Source organism: Dermacentor andersoni, chromosome 4, assembly GCF_023375885.2.
Source record: "Dermacentor andersoni chromosome 4, qqDerAnde1_hic_scaffold, whole genome shotgun sequence".
NCBI lineage: Eukaryota > Metazoa > Arthropoda > Arachnida > Ixodida > Ixodidae > Dermacentor > Dermacentor andersoni.
In genome coordinates, this window is record NC_092817.1 from 18,558,940 (window position 1) to 18,580,024 (window position 21,085).

The window sequence follows — 21,085 nt, forward strand, 5'->3', positions numbered from 1 at the left end:
ATTGGGATGTGAGGTGGGCTTCTGTGAGTTCAGTAAGTGTGTTGAAAGTTCCAGTAAGCATTTCAGTGGAGGTACGTATAGGGACCCCCAGAGCGAATTTATATATTTTGCGTAAAAGAGTGTCGATCTTATCTCATTCTGATTTAAGGAAATGTAGATATGGTGTTGCGAATGTAATCTTACTGATAACGAAGGCCTGGATCAAGCGGAGAAGTTCGGCCTCCTTCAGTCTGCCATGTTTATTGGAGACTCGCCCTAGAAGGCGCAGGGTGCGATCGACTGTTGTGTTGAGTGTATGTAGGGTACACGTCTTGAGCCGGTTGCTTTGAATGTGTAAACCAAGCACCCGGAGCCTGTCCACTCTAGTAAAGGGGATGTGGTTTAGGCTGACCTGTACACTAGACATGTGTTTTCCGGCCCCCCGGTGGGATGGCAGAAGAAGTAGCTCGGATTTTTGAGGGGAACACAGGAGATTCATAGCCCCGGCATGAGCCACGACGGCGTCTGCTGCGGCCTGTAGAGTGTCTTGAATCTCCCCATCGGAGCCGCTAGTCGTCCAAAGAGTGATGTCATCGGCGTAGAGTGAAAACTTGAGATCAGGAATAGACCTCAATGCTTGCGCCATCGGCATCATAGAAAGATTAAAAAGAAAAGGGGACAGCACTGAGCCTTGGGGCGCGCCGTAGCTACCTAAAGCGTACGAAATGGATTGCTCTGTGCCTATGTGTATGGTTGCGGTACGGTTGGATAAGAAGGTACATATGTAGTCACATGTCTTTCCGCCAACCCCAATGAGATTAAGCTCTCGGAGGATGGCGGAATGTGAAACGTTATTGAAGGCTCCGTGGAGGTCCAGACTGAGAATTGCTTGCGTATCTAGACTGCTATTGGGTGTAATGATGTCATGCTTCATTCGAAGCATGATATCTTGGCATGAGAGAGATTGTCGAAAACCTACCATTTCTGATGTATAAAGATTGTTGTCTTCCATGCATTTACTGAGTCGGGTGAGGATGATGTGTTCGAGTGTTTTACCTAGAAAAGAGGTTAGTGATATAGGCCTGAGATTAGAAGTGTTGAGTGGTTTGTTTGCCTTTGGGATAAAAATTACCCTGGCATCTTTCCACAAACTAGGGAGGGTGTCAGTGTCAAAGCAGTGATTGAAGTACGCCGTGATGACTGTGACGGAGTTGTCGTCTAGATTGAGGAGTATTTTATTGTTAATAAGGTCGGGGCCTGGTGCTGACATTGTGCGCAGGGTGGCGAGGGCATGGCGAACCTCTGCTTCCGTGATAGCGGCGCTTAGTAGCTAGTTGGGTTCGCCAGTATATTTTGGCATGTCATATTTCTGAGCGGCAGGCAGATGTTTATGGCGGAGGTCGTCGAAGAATCCGTTGAGATTGTTTTTGTGTGCATGTAGCAGTTTGTTTATGCTGTGGCTGTGGCGCGGGCGCGATGTGGTAGGGTCTAATAAGTGTCGCAAGAGTTGCCATGTGCGCTTGTTATCGAGGTTGTCATGCATGCTTTCACATACCTGGCCCCACTGCTGACAGGCCAGTTGTATGGTGTACTCCTGGATCTGGAGGTCTAATTTGGAAATTCTGAGTCTTAGTTTTCGGTTGTACCGTTGCCTTTTCCACCGTTTGAGAAGAGACTGTTTGGCTTGCCGCATGTGTAGAAGCTTGGAATCAACCGTAGTGAGAGCGGTTTCGGGGGGCAGAGTGGTAGTGTGCATCTGGGGCCGCTGAGTGTAGTTGCTGAACCCATTCTGAAATGTCTTAAATGTTTGTGGGAGCTGACATCTGGCGGGCCTCTCGAAAATTGTCCCAATTGGTAAGGCTGAGGCGTTTGGGTTGAAAGGGTTTGTGTTTGAATTGTAGTGTAATGGTAATGATGTAATGGTCGCTACCGAGGTTAACTTGTGAGTTGTGCCATGTGACGTGTTGGATTTCGTGTGTAAGCGTAAGATCGGGGGAGGTGTCCTTAGCTACGCGGTTGCCTAGCCTGGTTGGTGCATCGATGACGTTATGTGAGTCTGTGGTCTTGTATGTGGATCCATAGGGCTCTGCCCTTAGGAGTAGAAACGGAGTGACCCCACAATTGGTTGGGTGCGTTGAAATCGCAAAGAATTAGGAGGGGGTGGTGGGTGGCAGGGCCAATAGCTTGAGCGAAAAGGGAGTCAAAGCGATGATGTTTGTCTTGTGGACGACTATAGATGTTGAGAATGTAAAGGCCAGATGCATTATTTTTGTTAAGAATAATTTCTATAAAATCATGCTCTATATCGGCACTGTCGAATTGGGAGTGATTGGCAGTGAGGTGCTTTTGTGTAAGAATTGCCGTATCGGGCCGGGAGACCTTATTGTTCTGATAGACATTATAACCTGGGAAGCTGATTAGTCCGTGAGTTTCCTGAAGTGAAATGACAGCTGGGAGATTAGAAGAGGAGGCTAGAAACTGCTGGAGGTGTGCTTTCTTTTTTTGAAACCCCCTACAGTTCCATTGCCACACTTCAAACTCGGAGCGTGTCGGGTTATTGGCCATTGTTAAGCGGAGCTGGTGGAGAGGCGGATCGAGCAGGTGCAACTATGTTAGGATGATTCGCGGTGACTCCAGCTATCCAACTTGTAGTTTGTTGGATGTGTGCTTGCACGAAGTCAATAAATTTGTCGAGCTTTTCATTCCTGGCTGTGTAATCTGTATTGATTTTTTCAATTGCAGTGAGTATATTATGGAATTTAGTCTCCAAAGCGGTTAGCCTGTCGTTATAATTTAAAATTGTCTCGTCCAGGGTGTCCTCTGATCGTGGAGTGCTCGGAGTTTTACGTTTGCTGGGGGGAGGGTGAAGCGGTTCCCGTTCACTGGAGGGGCTAGTGTCCATGGGGCCGTGTGAGGAGGTTTCAGGTAGGGCTGATGGATGATGAGTCGAAAGGGTCGTGTTAAAGAGAGGGGCTTCAGAGGTTGAAGTAGAGGGGTGACGAGATTTGAGTTCTAATTTAAGTCTTTGAATTTCGGGTTTTAGAATTGTATTTTCTTTAATGAGGGATTCATTATTAGCAGTCTGGTTTAAGGAGCAGCTGGAAGAGGCATCTTAGCCCAGCTTACCTGGGGTAGGTTGCGCGAGGAGTAGGCGAGAGTAGATCTCGGTGATAGAGCTGGCCAGGCGACGTCTTGGGTTGCGTAGCCAGGCCCGCGATCGTTGCTTTTGCTGCGACTTCTTCGCCGGCTTGAGTCGCGAGTGCGGTCGAGACTGGAAGTTCGGTTGGTGGGTGAAGTGTCTTGCTTATGCCTGGGACGTGTAAGGCGCAGTTTGAACCTTTGTTTGCACAGTGGCGAGCCGGTTTGATGGTTTCCGTTGCACACAACACATATCGGGTCACATTCGTGGTCCATGGGTGCATCTTTCATTCCACACTTGGGGCAGAGTGTGTCGGTGGCATTAGTGCAGACGTCCTGGCGATGACCAAACCCGCGGCATCGGGTACAGGCTTCTACCTTCTGCCTGAAGGGGTGGCATCGAAGTGTACAGCCGTCGTAGTTGACGTAGAAAGGGATGATTTTGCCTTGGAATATGACCATGATGGTTTCAGTATATTGCCCAGGCGTCGTGCACCCCCAATAATCAATGTTGGGTTGCATCTGAGGAGGGTTGAGGCGATGTCATCTTCCGAGTAATCCTGGGGCAAGTGAATGCATCCTCTGCAAGTATCAATGGAATCGGCCACATGGGTGGCGATTTCGTAAGGGGTATACCATTAAATTGCAGACTCTGGATGTTGTGGTAGATATCTGCACGTCCCATGTCTCGTGCGCTGATTAGAACGGTATTGCTGATAGTGTTGAGACGAATTTGGTCAGAACTGGTGCGGTCGGTGATGGGGAGCCCCGCAGCCTTGAGGATGACTTGTCTGAGGATGCATGCATGGATTCCAGCGCAGTTGAGGCCCCCAGGAACTCTTAGGATGATTTTATAATCGCTGCGCGGCAGCGGCGGGGGCTTCGGTTCTGCTCTTGATTGCGTCCTATGAGCAACTGTGAGGTTTACTGGTGGCGAAGGATGCTGACGCTGTCTTGAGAGGTTATCGTGTATCTCGCGCCAGGTGCGCGCGCCATCGACGCCAGCGGCATCGCGCTCCGTTCCTGCGCTCATGCTAGGCGGAGTCAGGCCTAGCAGCGAGACGGTCAGCCGAGAGCCCTAAAAAGGGCTGCGGCTCGCGTAAGGGACGTCGGAGTCGCTAAAAGAACTGTCAAGAAGTGCCGATAACACTCACATAGGTCCAGGCAGGAAATCATGTTCTTAATGTTATCGGGTAGGCACAAAAAGAAAAAATGCAGGAGCCGAGGCAACATGCGACCGCTCGCACGCTTGTTACTATAAAGTTATAGGGAGTGCGAGAGACAGGGCTACTCGCTATCTTCAGCATCGTAGCACCACGCGTGCTACATGTGCCCTGCTGATGGACCTGGCGACAGATCTCGCCGCTCGCGAAGTGTGTTGAATACTTGTGAGAAAGCTAGACCACTCGTAAGAGCATACAGAGTGACGGCATTACATTGAGGTAACAATTCTTCACTCTAACTGAAACGATAAACCCAAAAATGAACTATAGAACTGAGAGCGAAATTGGAACTCTATACTCACTGCTTTGAAGTCAGCTATCAGAATGGCATCAAGAAGGCTGCAACAGTGTGCCCGGTACATTGACAGAAAGCCCTCCGCCTGAAGCGAGATTGAATATACTATAAGAACAAGATCGTTGTAGACACCTTTCACGGGAGCAAATGTTCTTTTTAAAGGTGTAACACTATTTATGAGAAGTATCGTTCAGAGCAATGAAAGTATTATATCACTAAGATCAGGGACTGACTACATAAAGGATTACGAGGACTCTCTGAAGTAAAATTAAATATCAGGGAAGCTGTAGCTGCTGTATAAAGCGCAGAAACAAGTTGCAAGCACTCCATTGCTCCTAAAGGCAATGCAACGTCAAGCAAGGGCTCTATGCAAGCGTTTGGTTGCTCCTACCTTTATTGAATCGACACAGTCCGTTGCAGTCAAGTCTCGAATGTCCGGAATAAACGTCCATTTCTTGTGGCTTGTGTAAGGCTCTGCTTGTTTGAGCTGATCGCCCTGGTACGAAGGAAGGACTTGTTCTGTGCTGTTACCAGGAGGACAATATTAATCTTACCTCAATGCCCTTGACCTTCTGGCCTGAAAACCTTAAATGAAGGAAGCAGGGCGTCAATAGCGATTGCATGAAAAGGGTTATATTTCTGCCAATGCCATATACTTCGCTATGCATATAGACTACGTGACTTTTCCCGTATTCTGTATGTTTAGGTTCAATCGGCAGCTACAATCATAGTCGCGTTACATGAGACGATAAGTGAAATGACAGAGTTGTTGTATTCACAACACAACCTGTAACTCATGCAAGTTAACTAAATTGTAATAACAACGGTTCCAAAGCAACCTTCCCCATGTTTCAGCGAAGTTTCTTTTTTTTTCGTAGAATCAGATACTCGCGACCAAGAATTTTTATCCTCGGCTATCAGATAAAAAATCACCGGCTATTGCGATACTCCCTAATGCGAAATTGGAACGCAGCTCTATACGTGTTTTCATTTCGCGATATATTGAGGCCTCGCACCCACCATAGCACCGACTGGCAGAGCCGCAACGTGCGGCGCTATATATAGACCGGTCACATACTTACCATTTCCCGGCAACTGCAGCTTATGCAACCGTAGTCTTTACCGGGAAACGCTCGTGGCGAATGCTATGCGCGAAGGTCAGCTTTCTTGTTCGTTTTTTCTTTTCCCCGCAGGGCTGGTACCGCCGTTGCCGCGGATGCACGGATGTGAGTGCCATCTGGTGGTGCCTCAAAGTGACTTCCTCTGCTTTCCTCCTCATGGTGTAGTGTTGCACGCTCCTCCTCCGCTGGCCTCCTCGCCTTCTCTCCGCTATCAGCGTATTTCATCCGCCATGGCGCTCCGCGTTCGCTCTTTCATTCTTCGCTGTGCTTGTACGCTCGGTTACGCCGAGGTACGACGCCGAGGCACTCCGGCGCTCAACGCAAGAACGGGCGCCTAAGAGCTGCGCTCTAATAAAACGTACCAGAGAAATTGCTGTGCTAATGCCAAGTGAGAACCAAACCCTGCCGCACTCGTAAACGCTAGCCATAGTGTAATGTTCAGATGGCTTAGACTGGGGGCTACAGTTGTAAATTTGTAGATTTGTAAATTGTTGCAGAGAAGAAGGACGACCGAAAGCGAGTACCATCATAATTTGCGTTCATCAGCGCAAGATAGCATTGTAATAAAAAATGATGACCACTTTTGGACCCTCAACCTCCAATGACGCAATCATTAATCACGTTGAACGTAGATCAAGTCACCCATCCTTTCGGCCTTCGGGCAGCATCCTAATGCGGTACACAAATACTGGTATGTCTCCGCGCCCCCTGGTCACTCCACATTATCATGATCCCGTCAGTGCCTTGCATCTTGGCGACCTGGACTGCAGCACCCGAAGACCTGCGCTAGACTCTGTAACTGCTCCTGGTGCGCCGTGTCTGCCACATCCATGGGGTGATGGCTCCTGTCGTCAATTCACTATTGCTGAGTGTCATGTCCACAAGGGGGGACGACTCCGACAAGAATCACCACAATGATAAAGTTCTCTTCTGCAGGTTTTCAATAAGTTCAACCATCAACGAGAGCAGTTACGAAGATGCAATAATAATATGTATTATGTATGTAATAATAATAATAATAATAATAATAATAATAATAATAATAATAATAATATGTATACAAAATTATCAGCAGTCTTAGAACGAGGGATGTCTCAGGCTAGAGCCAATGTTTCGACAAGAAGACTTGGTTTTGCACAAGCGTCGGAACGTTTCACCCTTTGTCAGATTGTCAGCTACAGCCATCCTTTGTTAGACGATTGTTGACATCATTGTAAGTCGTCCGCTTCGTGTGAACTATTGTCCTCTTTGGATGTATACAAGATATATTTTAAGTGAAGATAGCCGTATTTTAAAAACATTCCCAGGATGAAATATGTGGTTTGTTTTGGTCCATGCGCGTTTAAATTTGGATCGACCGCGTTTCTCATATACATAAGGGTGTTTCTAAAGTCGTAGTCATTGGACCCACATTCATCGGGTCATGAGGCTGCTGACTCAAACGGGTGCCTGCGTCGCTCTTAGACAAATGAAAAAAAAAGTGTAAACACAGGCTCAACGCGGCATTTACTGACTTTGATTCTTACCTTGTAATGTCTTTGCCGCAGTACACTTGATCATAGTAGAAGGATGTCGGCTTTAGGCCTATACCGTAATAGTGATACCTACACGACAGACAGATTTGTTTTGTTATTGTGAGTATCCTTCTGCCGAACACGAGTAAAGCAGGAATGGCTAAAATACTTGTGGCCCCCCATGTCCCGAACATAATATATACGAACTGCTCTGGAAGAAACTCACCGCGACTGTCCCCTTGTTCCGAGCCTCCTGGTCGTAACGGCCGGGAACTTTTGTCGTATGAGCTGTAGAAAAGGGAAATGATGATGAAATTGTGCAAAGGAGACGAAAGAACACGCACTCTGTAATGCGATAGCATTAAGGGCCCCGTGTCACAGAAAATCCGGTGTCGGAGTCGGCGGTGCTGTTCGTTAGAGAAAAATCATCCCGAACCACGCATCCCGAACGACGCAGGCTCTCCGCGTGGCGCATATAGGCGTTACTAAACTAATTGGATTTCTCAAAGTAAAATGCGTCAGAAAATTCGTAAAGTACGACTTACACACAACCTACAGACATGATAGCGTCGGATTGTTGTTTCAATGTACGAGGAAACATAATTCTGTTTCGCGGAAACTCAAGCACGAACCCCTTTTCCAGTATACCGTTCGAGGTCTTTCTTACTAGAAGGGGCGTGCGCTGATCGGTTCCTTGCAGCACCATCCAGATGGCGCTCACCTCCGCGCATCCGCGGCAGCAACGACGCCGGCCATGGAGGGAGAAAAAAAGAACCAGAAAGCTCGCCTTCGTGCATTGCGTCCGCCGCCAGCGTCTCCATGAAAACATTACGGTTACATCAGCCGCAGCTGCCGGGAAGCGTGAGAAGCAGTCAGGGATCTTTGAATGCTATCGCATTCCATTCTTAAAGGCGTAGCTTAATCGTCCTGCAAGTTTTTTGGTAACATTTGTTCTTCTCATTTTTTGTAGTTGTGCTGTCCAAAGATGGCTGCGAAAGCTATACAAAAACTGAAATTTGGAACAGTTGGGTGTCCATGAAAGGCAAAGATATATATATATATATATATATATATATATATATATATATATATATATATATATATAAGAGGTTCATCAGAGGATATCTCCGGTTGACGACTCGGGTGCGGGGAAGGGGGAAAGACATACGAAAGATGTGAGAAATAAGAAAGGGAAGAAGGACTATATAAAGCTGCCTGTGAGGGCGCAGTCACACAGCATTCAATGGCGCCACATACTCGTACACAGTGTCAACGTCCAACTAACACATTCAACGTCACACAGTGCATATTCGCAACTTGTCACACAGTCCGGTATCTTCTAAGAAACGCAGCAGAGCGGCTTGCTCTGATGTACGTGTAGGTCAGTGTGCAATAATTTTACTTTCCGCGATTGGGCGCTTGCCTGCAGTTGGTCTAGCGTGGCTGAGAACGCTGCTCTTTGCTGTTTGAAACGAGGGCCGCTTGCATAGAAGGTGCGCGACCGTTTAGCTGCACCCGCAGAAGTCACAAAATGGGCTATTGGACGTTGCAATCATAAAGGTGTACGTACTGGAAAATGGTAGTCCAAGGCACGGAAGAGCTAAAAGGGTGGAGTTATGTCAGGAGACGCTGGACAGACTATGAAGCTGCAAATTGTAGAGTTCAGAGTACGAAGGCGTGCGCTTGTAAAGTGCGATGAGTTTTATTGATCCAATGTTAGGTGACGCGCATGGGCGCTACACAGTGGCAAGACCAGTGTTGCTAGGAATCCACCGACGATTACGATACTACCTAATGCGAAATTTGAGCGCAGCTGTTTACGTGTTTTCATTTCGCGATATATTGGCCTACGCAGACAATCTGTTTCCTGCGGCACGTTGCAAACGGATCGATGTGTGGCGCGACTGCCTCGCTAATCAGGAGATCGCGAGAGGCAGCGCGTGGGTGACGCGCGGGCGCGATTCACAGCAGCCGCCGCTGCTCATGTAGCGGCGGCTACGTGACCTTTGCTCATGTAGCGCTTTGTTTCCATACAGGCGACGCGCGCTACTCTGGCACCGTCTCGTAGCCATCGTCGCCGCAAGGCGTCTTGCGCTCTATAGAATATACGTCACTCTACTTGAGACGGCCATTTCAGGAAAAAGCCCTCGTTTGTGCGCAGGTGCGAGTACAAGCGGGTGCGAGAGGGAAAATGTGGGGGCTTTCGCTCCTTGAATACCTAATATGTTAACAAAAATCGGGCGCCTCGGTTCCCTTTATTCTCGTACATTACATTACGAGGGTCTCGAATCAGGCAACATTGATGCCTCCAGCCAACATGTGTGGGTTTATTGACCAGTTGCGTCACCCAAATATATCACACACTCGTGACGCCTCCGGCAGAAAGAATGTTCCACATCCACCGCCAAGGTTTGCGAGTGGTGGCGATGGCTAACGCTCCGAGGGTTAGTTCTCGCAGTAAAACATAAATACCGTAGAAAGTGGATGGGAAAACGGCGCCGTGGTAGCTCAAATGTTAAGAGCATCGCACGTGTGATGCGAATACCTGGGTTCATGTCCCACCTGCAGCCAGGTGTTCTTTCATGTTTCTTCGTTTTCATTAATTTATCATTTCTTTATTTCAATTAGTAAGTACAAGTAAGTTCCCCAATGTTATAGGTGGTGTCTTTGTTGGCTTCTTACCATATGATTAATAAAAATCGGGCCCATCGGTTCCCTTTCTTCTCGTTCATGACGTACCCTAGGTACTACGGAGGACAAGGTTCCTTGCTCGGTTTTGCGCGGCACTGTGCTTTTATTCTCATGTTTTCGCGACACCCTCCTCCTCCGCTTTCCGCCTCATGGTTTCGCTACATCCTCCTTCTTAGCTTTCACCTCACGCTCTCTTCGTTGTCGCCGTCCTTCATCTGCCACTGCGTTCAGCGTTCGCGCTCATTCTTCGCTGTGTTTGTTCGCTCGGTTACGAGGAACAACGTCGATGCTCGCCGCAGGAACGAGCGCCTAAGAGCAGCGGTATAAAACAAGTTTGAAAAGTTAACTGAAGGATCCAAGTTAACTTGCTTGCACAGAATCACTGGCAGTAGAGTATACGTTGACTAAGCTCAAAACGTGTGGACACGAGAGAGCGAGAGATTGTAATAAAAACTGAATATGTCCATGCAAATCTATCTGCTTACACGTCTCTCTACTTCGTTAGGTGTTAATGAAATGTCCTTTCTACCTTTCATTTTGTTCCCCCTTTCCCCCTACCCCAACGCTGATTATCCATCTCAAAAACAGTAGTCCAGGTGGTTCAGGCAGACCTTTCAACTTTGTTTATAATACATCACTCTTTTGACTAAGACACGACAGAAAGTGTATACAAGTAACTGTAATACTAGAAATAAGTAAAGCCGAGATGTTAGAAGGTCAGTGGGTGCCTAAGCAAGCTATGAGCAACTTAAGAGATACAAAAACGACGGCAGCGCAAGACTTCACATTGCACTCAACGCAATACCTCGAGATACAGCACGGTTTAAAACTACTGCAAGAAGAGAGACCAGGTGTCATTTTCATCGCTGTCCTTCACTAACCTTCCCGAATGCCGCTGCTCCCATCGGCGGTTTCGCGCTCCGGCGGCAGTGGTCCAGGTAATGCTGGTACAAGGTGCATCGCGGAAGGCACACACCCGGGGACGCAATGTAGTTGGCCGACACCCTGCGTTTGGCGGGTTTTCGATTACTAACGGCTCGGGACAACAAACTTATACGGTTGCGGGTATCTTATGAAGAAATTACGAGTGTTGTCCATAAAATAAGGTTCCCAATGATTTTTCACAATGAAAGGGATGCTTATTGGCATGGAATAGTACATTTTTGAAAAGCTTATACATTCCCCAATTTTTCGACATAGTCGCCGTTCAGATCAACGCATTTTTGCATGCGGTGTACCATCTTCTTTATGCCTGAATCGTAGAACTCTCCCCCCGCGCCGTGAAGGTAGCTTCAAACCTCTTCTTTCGGCTCCTCTCCGGTTCTGAAATGCTTCTCAACCAGATGTTTCTTCAATTCAGGGAAGAGATGGGAGTCACTTCTGGGATGGGAGCCCGTCTGGGGTGTAGAGCGGGTATGTGACAGTATCCCATCCAAATTTGTTGATGAGATCGTTGTCACATGGGCGATGTGTAGACGAGCGTTGTCCTGATGGAAACGCACTCCCTTGGTCAACATGCCTCTCCTCTTGTTTAGAATCGCGCGGCGAAGGTTCTGCAACGTCTCACAGTAGCGGTCCACATTGATTGTTGTATCGGCAGGCATGAATTCACACAACAGTAACCCCTTCCTTTCCCAAAAGGCGCTCGCCATCACTTTGCCGGCAGAAAGTGTTTGAACTTCCGCGGCTTCGGGGACTCTGGATGCTGCCACTGACGGGATTGTTCTTTCCTTTCCAGTCTCGTGTAGCGAACCCAGGTCTCGTCCCCAGTGACAATAGGGTGCAAGAATTCCTCTCCGTGGGTTTCGTAGGCCTGAAGAAATTCGCGGGCCGCTTCAACAGGACAGGTTGCCGTTTGTGGTCTTCCGTAAGCATTCTCGGGACCCATCTTGCACAAAGCTTGGAGTACCCTAAATGCTCTGTCAAAATTTTTTCAATGCAGGTATTGCTGACATCAAGGATCATCTTGCAGAGCTCCCGAACCATCACCCTTCGATCTTTCAGGATTGTTTCTTCAACTTTCGCAATAGTCTCGTGCGAAACCGATGGCCGTCCAGAACGATGTTCGTCATGGACTTCTGTACGTCCGTCTTTGAATTTTCTGCACCATTTGCAAAAGTGTTGTACGCTCATACACTTTTCTCCGCAGACTTCACACAGTTGGGAATGAATGCCCACCGGCGCAGGCTCTTTTTTTTTTTTGCACACGAAAAGCGAATCACAGTGCGTAAATCGCACCTGGCGGGAGAAGCGAGTGGGAGCTCCATTGTTAAGAACGGCCCAGCTGAGGTGCAAGTGTTGCCAGCCAGTTGCGACAACGGGCGTCAACGCTTCCTGGAGCGTCGCCGTAAACCTCTAGCCACGGCGTCAATAAGTCGCCATTGTGACTGAATGCGTTCGGCGGGCCAACTAGTGTTACCGAACCCACCAACGCCGCCCTGTTCTGCAATGAGTGGGGGAGTTGCCGCGGGAACGTCGACGAAGGCCCCTTCCCACGCGCCAACCAAGACGCAGCACAATGGCTACTCGGCGCGCTACCCGGGTAAGCTCCGAGTTCTACGAAGCCCCTCTGACGTCGGCTCCGGGCCGTGCACCTGTGTGTGCGTGTGCGTGCGTGTGCGTGTGCGTGTGCGTGTGCGCGCGTGTGTGTGTGTGTGTGTGTGTGTGTGTGTGTGTGTGTGTAAGCCGTCCCGGGGAGAGGCGGCGTGTTTACAATGACTGGACGAACGTTTCCGTCCCCTTAAAATCAAGGGGGACCGAGTGTTTATAAACCGCTGTTGTACGGATGGATGTTGTACGGATGGATGTTGTACGGATGGATGTTGTACGGGTGGAAGAAGAAGAAGAAGCCGAGGTGCGGACGTCCCTCACATCGGCTCCGTCGTTTTTGAATGTTTGTGCAGTCTTCTTTGCCACCATCACGGATTCAAGCACATCACTGGATTTGTGAAGTCACCGGGAATTTGCGGACACCTTTCTTTAAGGTGGGACTTTCATTTTTGGACTGTTACTGGCCTTTCTTGGTGCAAGACCCAAGTAGGCCTACTGGCCCCGCCGTGCCGCGATGGCCGAAACGCGCATGGAAGATGAAGACGCTACCGGATTAGAAGAGAATGAGGAAGATCTAGGTTGGCAAATTGTGACAAGCCGAAAATTTCGCTCCACCACAAGGATTGCTGGCGATGGGAAAACATCGCCGCAGAGCCAGCAAGAGCAAGGCAACAACAGCAAGAACAAGGGACCTACAACCACTATGTTCAAAAACCGGATTGTCAAGGCATCAAGGATGCCCCAATTGCCCGAGGAGCACAGCAAAATCATCATCCGCCCACGAGGAGGTCTCAACTTGAGCAAAGTGAGCACCACAGCGATAGGCGTGGCGGTTATTGAAGCATCGGGCCTGACTCCGCAACAAGCCCGAGAGGATGTCGTTTGCCCTAACTTCACGCAAAACATCGTGGTGGTTAGTACACCAGATCCCAGCCATGCTGCCAGGTATGTGCGAATCAGGTCAATCATTATAGTGGAAACCGAATACGAAGTGAACGCCTACGAGACAGCTCCGCATACCACGTGTAAAGGAGTGATTCGGAGAGTTGACCTCAGAGACAATCAGGCCACGCTAACGAAGAACATTGTGCATGACTTTAACCCACTGGCATTGGCAGCCAAACGTATTAAATCCACGGGTTCGGTTATTGTTCTGTTTGATGGGCTCAAGGTACCCAATTATGTAAGATACGGGTCGACCCTCGTAAAGTGCTACCTGTATAGGAAGCAGTTTGATGTCTGCTATGCTTGCGGAAAGATTGGACATCGATCAGATGTATGTCCAACACCGGACGTGGTACAGTGCAGAGGATGTGGAACTCAAAACCCGGAGGACAATCACATGTGTGTGCCTGAGTGCAAATTCTGTGGAGGGGACCACCCAACTGGGGACAAGACTTGCCGACAGCGGTACCAAATTCCATACGTGGTACGAGTTCGACGACGAGAACGCAACAGATCTGCATCGGAGGCGACATCAGCACAGCTGCAATGGGATGCCCAAACGGGCACCAGGGGGCGCACGTGCTCAAGGAGCCCCACACGGTCAAGACGCCGCTCGCCGTCGAAGGGCAGAAGCCGCTCCAGATCACGTGAAGTGCAGGTGCGCTTCGAAGGAGGAGGGCAGACGCCTGGCGACAAGACGACATCTGGAACAACCTGGGCCGACAAAGTGAAAGGTACTGTGAGGGCTGCGGAGAGCGGTGCGGGGCGGCTGGTCGGAGATAATGATGCCAGGGTAGAACAGCTAATTAAAGAAGTAACGTATCTGAGAAAGGCAAATGAAGAACTTACTAAGCAGGTTGTAGAACTTCGCAAGAACTCGCAGACTAACTCCACAAAAGTAGCAATAGCCAAAGCGGTGAATAATGACAACAGCCAGGATGATGAAAACACACCAGCTCCAAAGAAGCGGGCAATAAGCCCAGTAGAAACCACAGTGTGCTCTGCTTTGGAAGAGATCAAGGAGGCGATTAAACAACTTAGAGATGCCATAGATAAAACTACCTTCAAAGTTGATAAGTTATGGAAATGGAGACTGACGGCTGAAAAGAGGCTCACCAAAGTAGAAGCACAGGGCGATGACGACGAATACCTCCCCTCAGAAGCAGAAAGCGTCAGATCGCTCCCTGGCGTGTCGGGGGGTTCTACGAAGCGTACTCTAGCGGGTAGCAGTAAGGCGGGTTCTATAAGCAATGGCTAGCAGGGGGAGCTTTACCGTGTGGCAATGGAATTGCCGAGGATTTTATCACAAAAAAGCACCTCTTATGCAGTTAATAAAAACCTCTCCAGACAAACCGAAAATAATTATGCTGCAGGAAACCTTGGCGGATGAGATCAGCCTATCCGGATACAAAGCGACATGCAGGGGCAAAGAGCCGGGTAGGGGGTTAGCCACGCTCGTAGATAAGAAAATACCTTACATAGAACATGATTTGCGCCTTGGACTAAACAAATTAGAATACTTACTAGTGGAAATAATTTTGAAAAGGAATAGAAGCAAACCGCAAAGCCTCTTTTGTCTTAATGTTTATAGCAGCCCTAGCGACATGAAACAGAGTTTCAGGGCACTTCTTAATAAGACTATGGCTGTTACTAAGCACGCTCCACTCATTATTGGAGGGGATTTCAACGCCCCACATCAAACCTGGGGATATCGCTGGAATACTAAGAAGGGGGATGGACTCTGGCACCTAGCTACAGATCTTAATCTCTCCCTCATCACAGACCCAGCTTATCCCACTAGGTGTGGTACATCTACATGCAGGGACTCCACCCCAGACCTTACTTTTGTATCAAACTTAGCGAACGCTGGCTGGAATAACTCCAATATTGACCTGGGTAGTGATCATTACATATTACAAATACTATTGGAAACACCAAGTAATGAGATAAAGCACTTTAACTACATTGACTGGGATCTTTTTCGGAAAGCAAGGAAAAGCAGAGCTGAGACAGAGGCAGGACAAAAGAAAACACTCCAAACTTGGACCACTCAGCTCAGGGAAGATGTAAAGACGGCAACGAAGGATATTACCACAGAGGAGGATATCGAAATCATGGACAGTAGGCTGGCGCACTTGATTGAAGCGAAACAATCTATGTTAAATAGATGGAAAACGCAACGACTGAACAGGAGACTCAGGAAGCGCATAGCATTGTTGAATAGGGAGATTGAAGAACACTCCAGAAATTTACAGAAACAACAATGGGATGAGCTTTGTAATTCCATAGATGGTCGAATCAGACGTGGTGGGAATTGGAACTTACTTAGACATTTGCTTCATGAGAACGACACGAAATCTAATAGGAGAACAGCAGTAGCACGACTCGTCCATCGTGAGAGTCAGGACACAACGGAGGAGGCCATTCTGGATCGGCTCGCAGCTAGGTATTTACCACTTAAGGATAGCGATGAGAGTACAGACCTGCCTGAATATACAGGGGAAGACTGTGAGCCTATGGATCAAGACTTCACAGAAAGCGAAGTTCGTGCAGCCCTGTACGACCTCAACAGTAGATCTGCTGCCGGTCCAGATGGCATTTCCAATAGGCTGTTGAAAAATTTGGACGATCATTCCATAAAATATTTAACAGAGTATTTCAACGAACTCTGGAAAAACGGTGATTATCCGAAGGAATGGAGAATTGCTAACACAATTCTTATTCCCAAACCAGGCAAGCAACTCAATCTAGATAACCTAAGACCCATATCATTAACATCATGCCTGGGCAAAACCATGGAGCATGTCATACTCAATAGACTGACTAAGTATGTAGAAAACAGAAATGTTCTTCCGCATAACCTGATCGGTTTCCGTCCTGGACTTTCGACTCAAGATGCAATGCTTTTAATCAAGCACCACCTTATTCTTGCTAGCCCGCTACATACGAGAGCTCTTCTAGGCCTAGATGTAGAAAAGGCTTTTGATCGCATCAAGCACAGGGCCATATTGGATATCCTCTCGGAGATGGGATTGGGTAAGCGACTGCACAATATAGTCAAAGCCTTTCTCGGTGGCCGTTCGGCTTGTCTCAGGTTAGGCGAACTCCAATCGATAACCCTGGAACTTGGGAATCGTGGGACACCACAAGGGTCTGTCCTATCTCCCATGTTATTTAATTTGGCAATGTCAAAAGTGGCTCGAGGTCTCGCGCAGATTGAGGGTATCCACTTTGCTATATATGCAGATGATGTAACAATCTGGAGTGCCGAAGGTAATATGGGACAAACAGAGATCAAACTACAGGAAAGCATTTATGTGGTAGAAACAACACTTGAGGGTATGGGACTGAACTGCTCTGCTAAAAAATCAGAACTATTGGTATTACGGAGCAGTAAGCGTGGGCGCAGGCCGAACGGATATATCCCAGAGGAAGAACCCCGCATTGACATATACGCCAAGAATGGAGAACCAATCAGACAGGTGGAGACTATTAGAGTGTTAGGACTTCTCCTGCAAGCGAACGGATCTAATTGCAGGATGATAGAATACATCTCTAACAAGTCAGAAGAAGTCATTAGGCTTCTGCGTAGAGTTACCAACAAGAATAAGGGGCTAGGAGAAGACAGTGCCATAAGATTGGTACATGCATTCGCCTTTTGCCACTTCTCGTACGTGGCTGGCATGCTACAATGGACACAGGCTGATAAGAACAAGCTAAACGCTTTAATCAGACGACTTATAAAGACTGCACTAGGACTTCCCATCAGCACGGCCAATGATAGCTTATTGCGCCTAGGGCTGCATAACACACTAGAGGAGATAGCTGAGGCTCAACAGGTGGCCCACCAGGAGAGACTAATAGGGACACGCCCTGGGAGGGCGCTACTTGAAGAAATTGGCGTAGAAATTAACAACCACACCAACGAAGGAGAATTATTAACACAATTGCAAGCGGGACTACGAGAAACAATAAAGACGACCCCGTTCCCTAGGAACATGCACCCGACACATAACCTCGAGAGACGGAAGGCAAGGGCGAAGGCACTCCTTCAAGACATAGATCAACATAAGCAGCAGGCGGTGTTCGTTGACGCTGCCTGGGTTAAAAATAAGGATGCGTATACCTCCGTTGTCGTAGACACTCAAGGTAACATACAGGATGCCATCACCGTCTATACCAAGGACCCAGCAGTAGCAGAACAAGTAGCAATCGCCTTAGCCATCCGGGCTAATCGGTGGACACATATTTACAGCGACTCTAGAACAGCCATACGCAACTTTACCAACGGATATGTGACACGGATAGCAACAAAATTATTAGAGAAGGTCAAGAGTGAGAGGATCGAAATCCGCTGGTTTCCTGCACATCTGGGGGTGGTGGACGGAGCTCGGAGAAACCTCAATGAGGTGGCAAATGAAGCAGCACGAGGACTTTCTAGCCATGCTCTTCAAGACCGAGCAACTTACACTTCACCCGGGGAACACAGGGATCGATTATTAACATATAACGAAATCACGAAGCATTATTATTTAAGCAGAAGGGAATACCCATTGCCACATGGTAAGCTTTGCAGAGCCCAAGCGGTCACATTACGTTTGCTACAGACAAGAACATACCCAAGTCCATATTTTATTAACAGGATCTATCCGGAGAGGGAAATTCAAACCAACTGTAATAAGTGCAATGGCATCATTACTCTTGACCACATGCTTTGGCAGTGCCCCGCGGTCTTCACAGACCGTGACAAGGAACAAGAATGGTGGCGGCAAATGCTACATAGTGAATCACTCTCTGACCAATTACGGGCAGTCCAGAAGGCCCGCGATGTGGCTGAAGGGCTCGGCCTGACAGTCCCAACGTGGGAGCGGCCCGCGTCAACGTATGGTTGACCTTCAGGACCCAATAAAGTTCTCCATACCATACGGATGCTCGACACACTTTTCTTAAGCAGTCATGTTAGACTGATACATTCTCTCAAGCAGTCGTGTTAGACTGACGTACTTTTCTCTCGCAGTCATGCTAGACTGATGAACTGCATGTAAATACTGTAAATAAACCCATATTCCTCGTTCTCGATGAGAAGCAGTCCTTCCCTTCATCAACGTCCTCAGTGTGGATAAGTTGGACGACGGCATGGGACAGCTACCTTCTAATTCATGCCGGACTCCAATCTTGACAATGGGTTACGAGCGATGGGATTGAGCCCCCAATCCTGACACCATGCATCTCTAATGGCTGAGCATCGCAGACAGCTCGCCAGGGCGGGGACTGGGAGAGGGGGAACCAAGCTACCCGCCAGTGTCGCCGGATCCCGCGTAACAGCGTTCCTCGAGACTACAGCTCTTTGGGAACTTCATTTTACGGACAACCCGGGCATGTTGCTGTCCCATATCTCTAATGATTCACAAAGCTATGAACCGAATGTGGAATTTTCAATTCCGGTTTCTAGACGGAATAAGTGGAATTTTTACACAGTTTTAAAATCGTACAAGTTATTTACAGGTATATTATAGAGCCTAGTGCTGATGACAAGTTCGCAGAAAAGGTGTTGGTATGAACACCACGGATTACCACACGAACTATGGCGCGTTTGTAGAGACGTCTAGGGATGTCTCCAGCTTATGAATGTTATCAAGGTTGCTTGGTTTCAAGAGTCGTTTTCAGGCACCAGAAGAATAAGGCGCATAGTGTGAGATGAGACCCTATAGTTTGACTTGGAGGTAACCGTGAGCTTTCACGCGCAAAAAGCCATCGTGTACATACATACACCCGCACAAGCGGGGAACGACGCAGTGCTTACCATTCCAACGTGTCCTTATTCCGGTGGTCGCTTTCCACGACTTTACGCTTCCTCGATGACTTCTGCTTCATTGCGTGCACTTTGACAACGTTCATTGTTCACATCGAAAACATTAACGGACGTGGCTTCAATTATTACGCGAAAGGCGGCGGCGTTGGCTTGTCATCGATGCTCGAAGACGTTTGCAGGGGCTGATTGTCCTTACAGAGGAGAAGCCTGCGTTAGAGTGGTAGGAGCGATCCTTAAGCACGAGCGATCGCCTTTGATGTCCGCTGAGAAACATCTGTTGCTTCCGGCGGCTGCTCCCTTTGATGTTTGGCCGCTCCACAGATAACGTTATCTCATCTTGCCATAGCGGTCCATTAAAAAGAACAACGAGGCGTGCTTTCCACGCAGACCCCGTGAAAGCCGGTGCGTCAGCTCGCAAACGACCACGCGTATAGGTGCGGCAGAAATACGCCCATGCATGTTCGTCAGTGGTTCCGCCCGGACGTTGGAAAATAGGCCGTGTCGATGTGATTTTAGCAAGTTCCCAAGCCCCGTGCCTAATACATTGAGAGGCAGTAGATTTGCGAAAATGTGGAATTCCTTCGACGCCTAGGCACACAGCCCCGAATTCAGAGTTTCAATGTGTATCCTTAGCGACTTGCACAGTGCACCAATAAATTACAAGCGTCAAACCTTTACACCGCAGAATTCACATATGTCGAGGAATCCGTGCCTGTAAACATTTGCTACTTAGTGTATATGGCATCACTACACGCTATGGAATCAGTGAACGTTGCGTGCGATATGTGAAATGTGTTTGCAGTGATTCTATGGACAGCCGCCCGAGTATCTGACTATAGTATATGGGAGTCTACCGACCTTAGTAAAATGCGGCAACAGTGAAAACCAAAAGCAATGCACATACTTTACGAACACGATTGGCTGTACCTTGCATGCGACGTGTCGATTGTAGGAAAAGAGAGATGCATATGAAAAAGGAAAGACAGTGAGAATCAAAGTCGCGCCCGGTTGGCTAAGCTAGGGAGAAAAGAAGAACAGAGAAGGAGAGTGAGGGACTCAGTGTATAATTTATACCGGTGTCACACGTACACTTCTGATCGCGATCGGGGCGAATCCGGATTAAGAGGAAGCTTTAGCTCGGGTGCTCCTTTCTAAATACATGTAAAAGAAGAATTCGTTTTCCTCTGCAACCACTGCATCAAATTTGACAAAGTTTGTGGTATTTAAAAGAAAACTTAAAATCTAGTGACTGTTGGTTTTCAATTTTTCATTTAGATAGTAAATTTTTTATTAAAATTGGCAAAAACTGAAAACTTTCAGGAAATGAAACTATCAAGTTTACAATTCGGTAACTCAGCAAGGAAAAATGATATCACAATTCTGTGAATTGCATGTGATAGTACACCTAAAGCGGACAAAATTGATATGTTACACATAAATCTAAAAAAATTAGCAATACGGAAATACAGCTTTTGCAGAACCCTTGTACACAACGTAACAAATTCACGTAATACATAAATTGACAAATCGAATTTGTCCGCTTTGAATGATCTAGTGAATACCATTTACAGAACCACGATATCTGTCTTTGATGCAGAGATATTAATTTATAAACTTCATGCGTCTATTTCTTTTTTCAAACTTTCGAATTTTTGAAAATCCTTTTAGTAAAATTCAGGAGCTAGATCGAAATTCCGCTTGCAACAGTAACTAGAATTTAGCCTTCACTCTCAAATTCAACAAATTTCATTAAAATCGGTCCAGGGGTTATCTCATAAAAGCGTTTTTGCGTTTTACATGTATTTGAATAGGCAGTG

The 21,085-nt window shown here is 47.7% G+C and overlaps 1 protein-coding gene across 5 annotated transcripts in view; it reads right to left on the reverse strand.

Moving 5' to 3' along the window:
* The window catches only part of LOC126535825 (DNA-binding protein RFX6-like), a 122,886-nt gene that overhangs the window by 7,140 nt on the left and 94,661 nt on the right, over positions 1–21,085 (reverse strand). The window contains exons 2-8 of one of the 5 annotated variants that reach the window (XM_050182657.2): positions 19,260–19,475; positions 10,843–10,966; positions 7,497–7,558; positions 7,283–7,360; positions 5,190–5,220; positions 5,027–5,131; positions 4,643–4,720 (exon numbers count right to left, since the gene is read on the reverse strand). In XM_050182657.2, coding sequence (XP_050038614.1) covers positions 4,643–4,720; positions 5,027–5,131; positions 5,190–5,220; positions 7,283–7,360; positions 7,497–7,558; positions 10,843–10,966; positions 19,260–19,354 — 573 coding nt within the window. In that variant the 5' untranslated portion in view covers positions 19,355–19,475. Of the gene's footprint in view, positions 1–4,642; positions 4,721–5,026; positions 5,132–5,189; positions 5,221–7,282; positions 7,361–7,496; positions 7,559–7,937; positions 8,292–10,842; positions 10,967–19,259; positions 19,476–21,085 lie in introns of those variants that run through there. The other 4 variants (XM_055073450.1, XM_055073449.1, XM_055073452.1 and 1 more) reach the window with 4 other exon arrangements.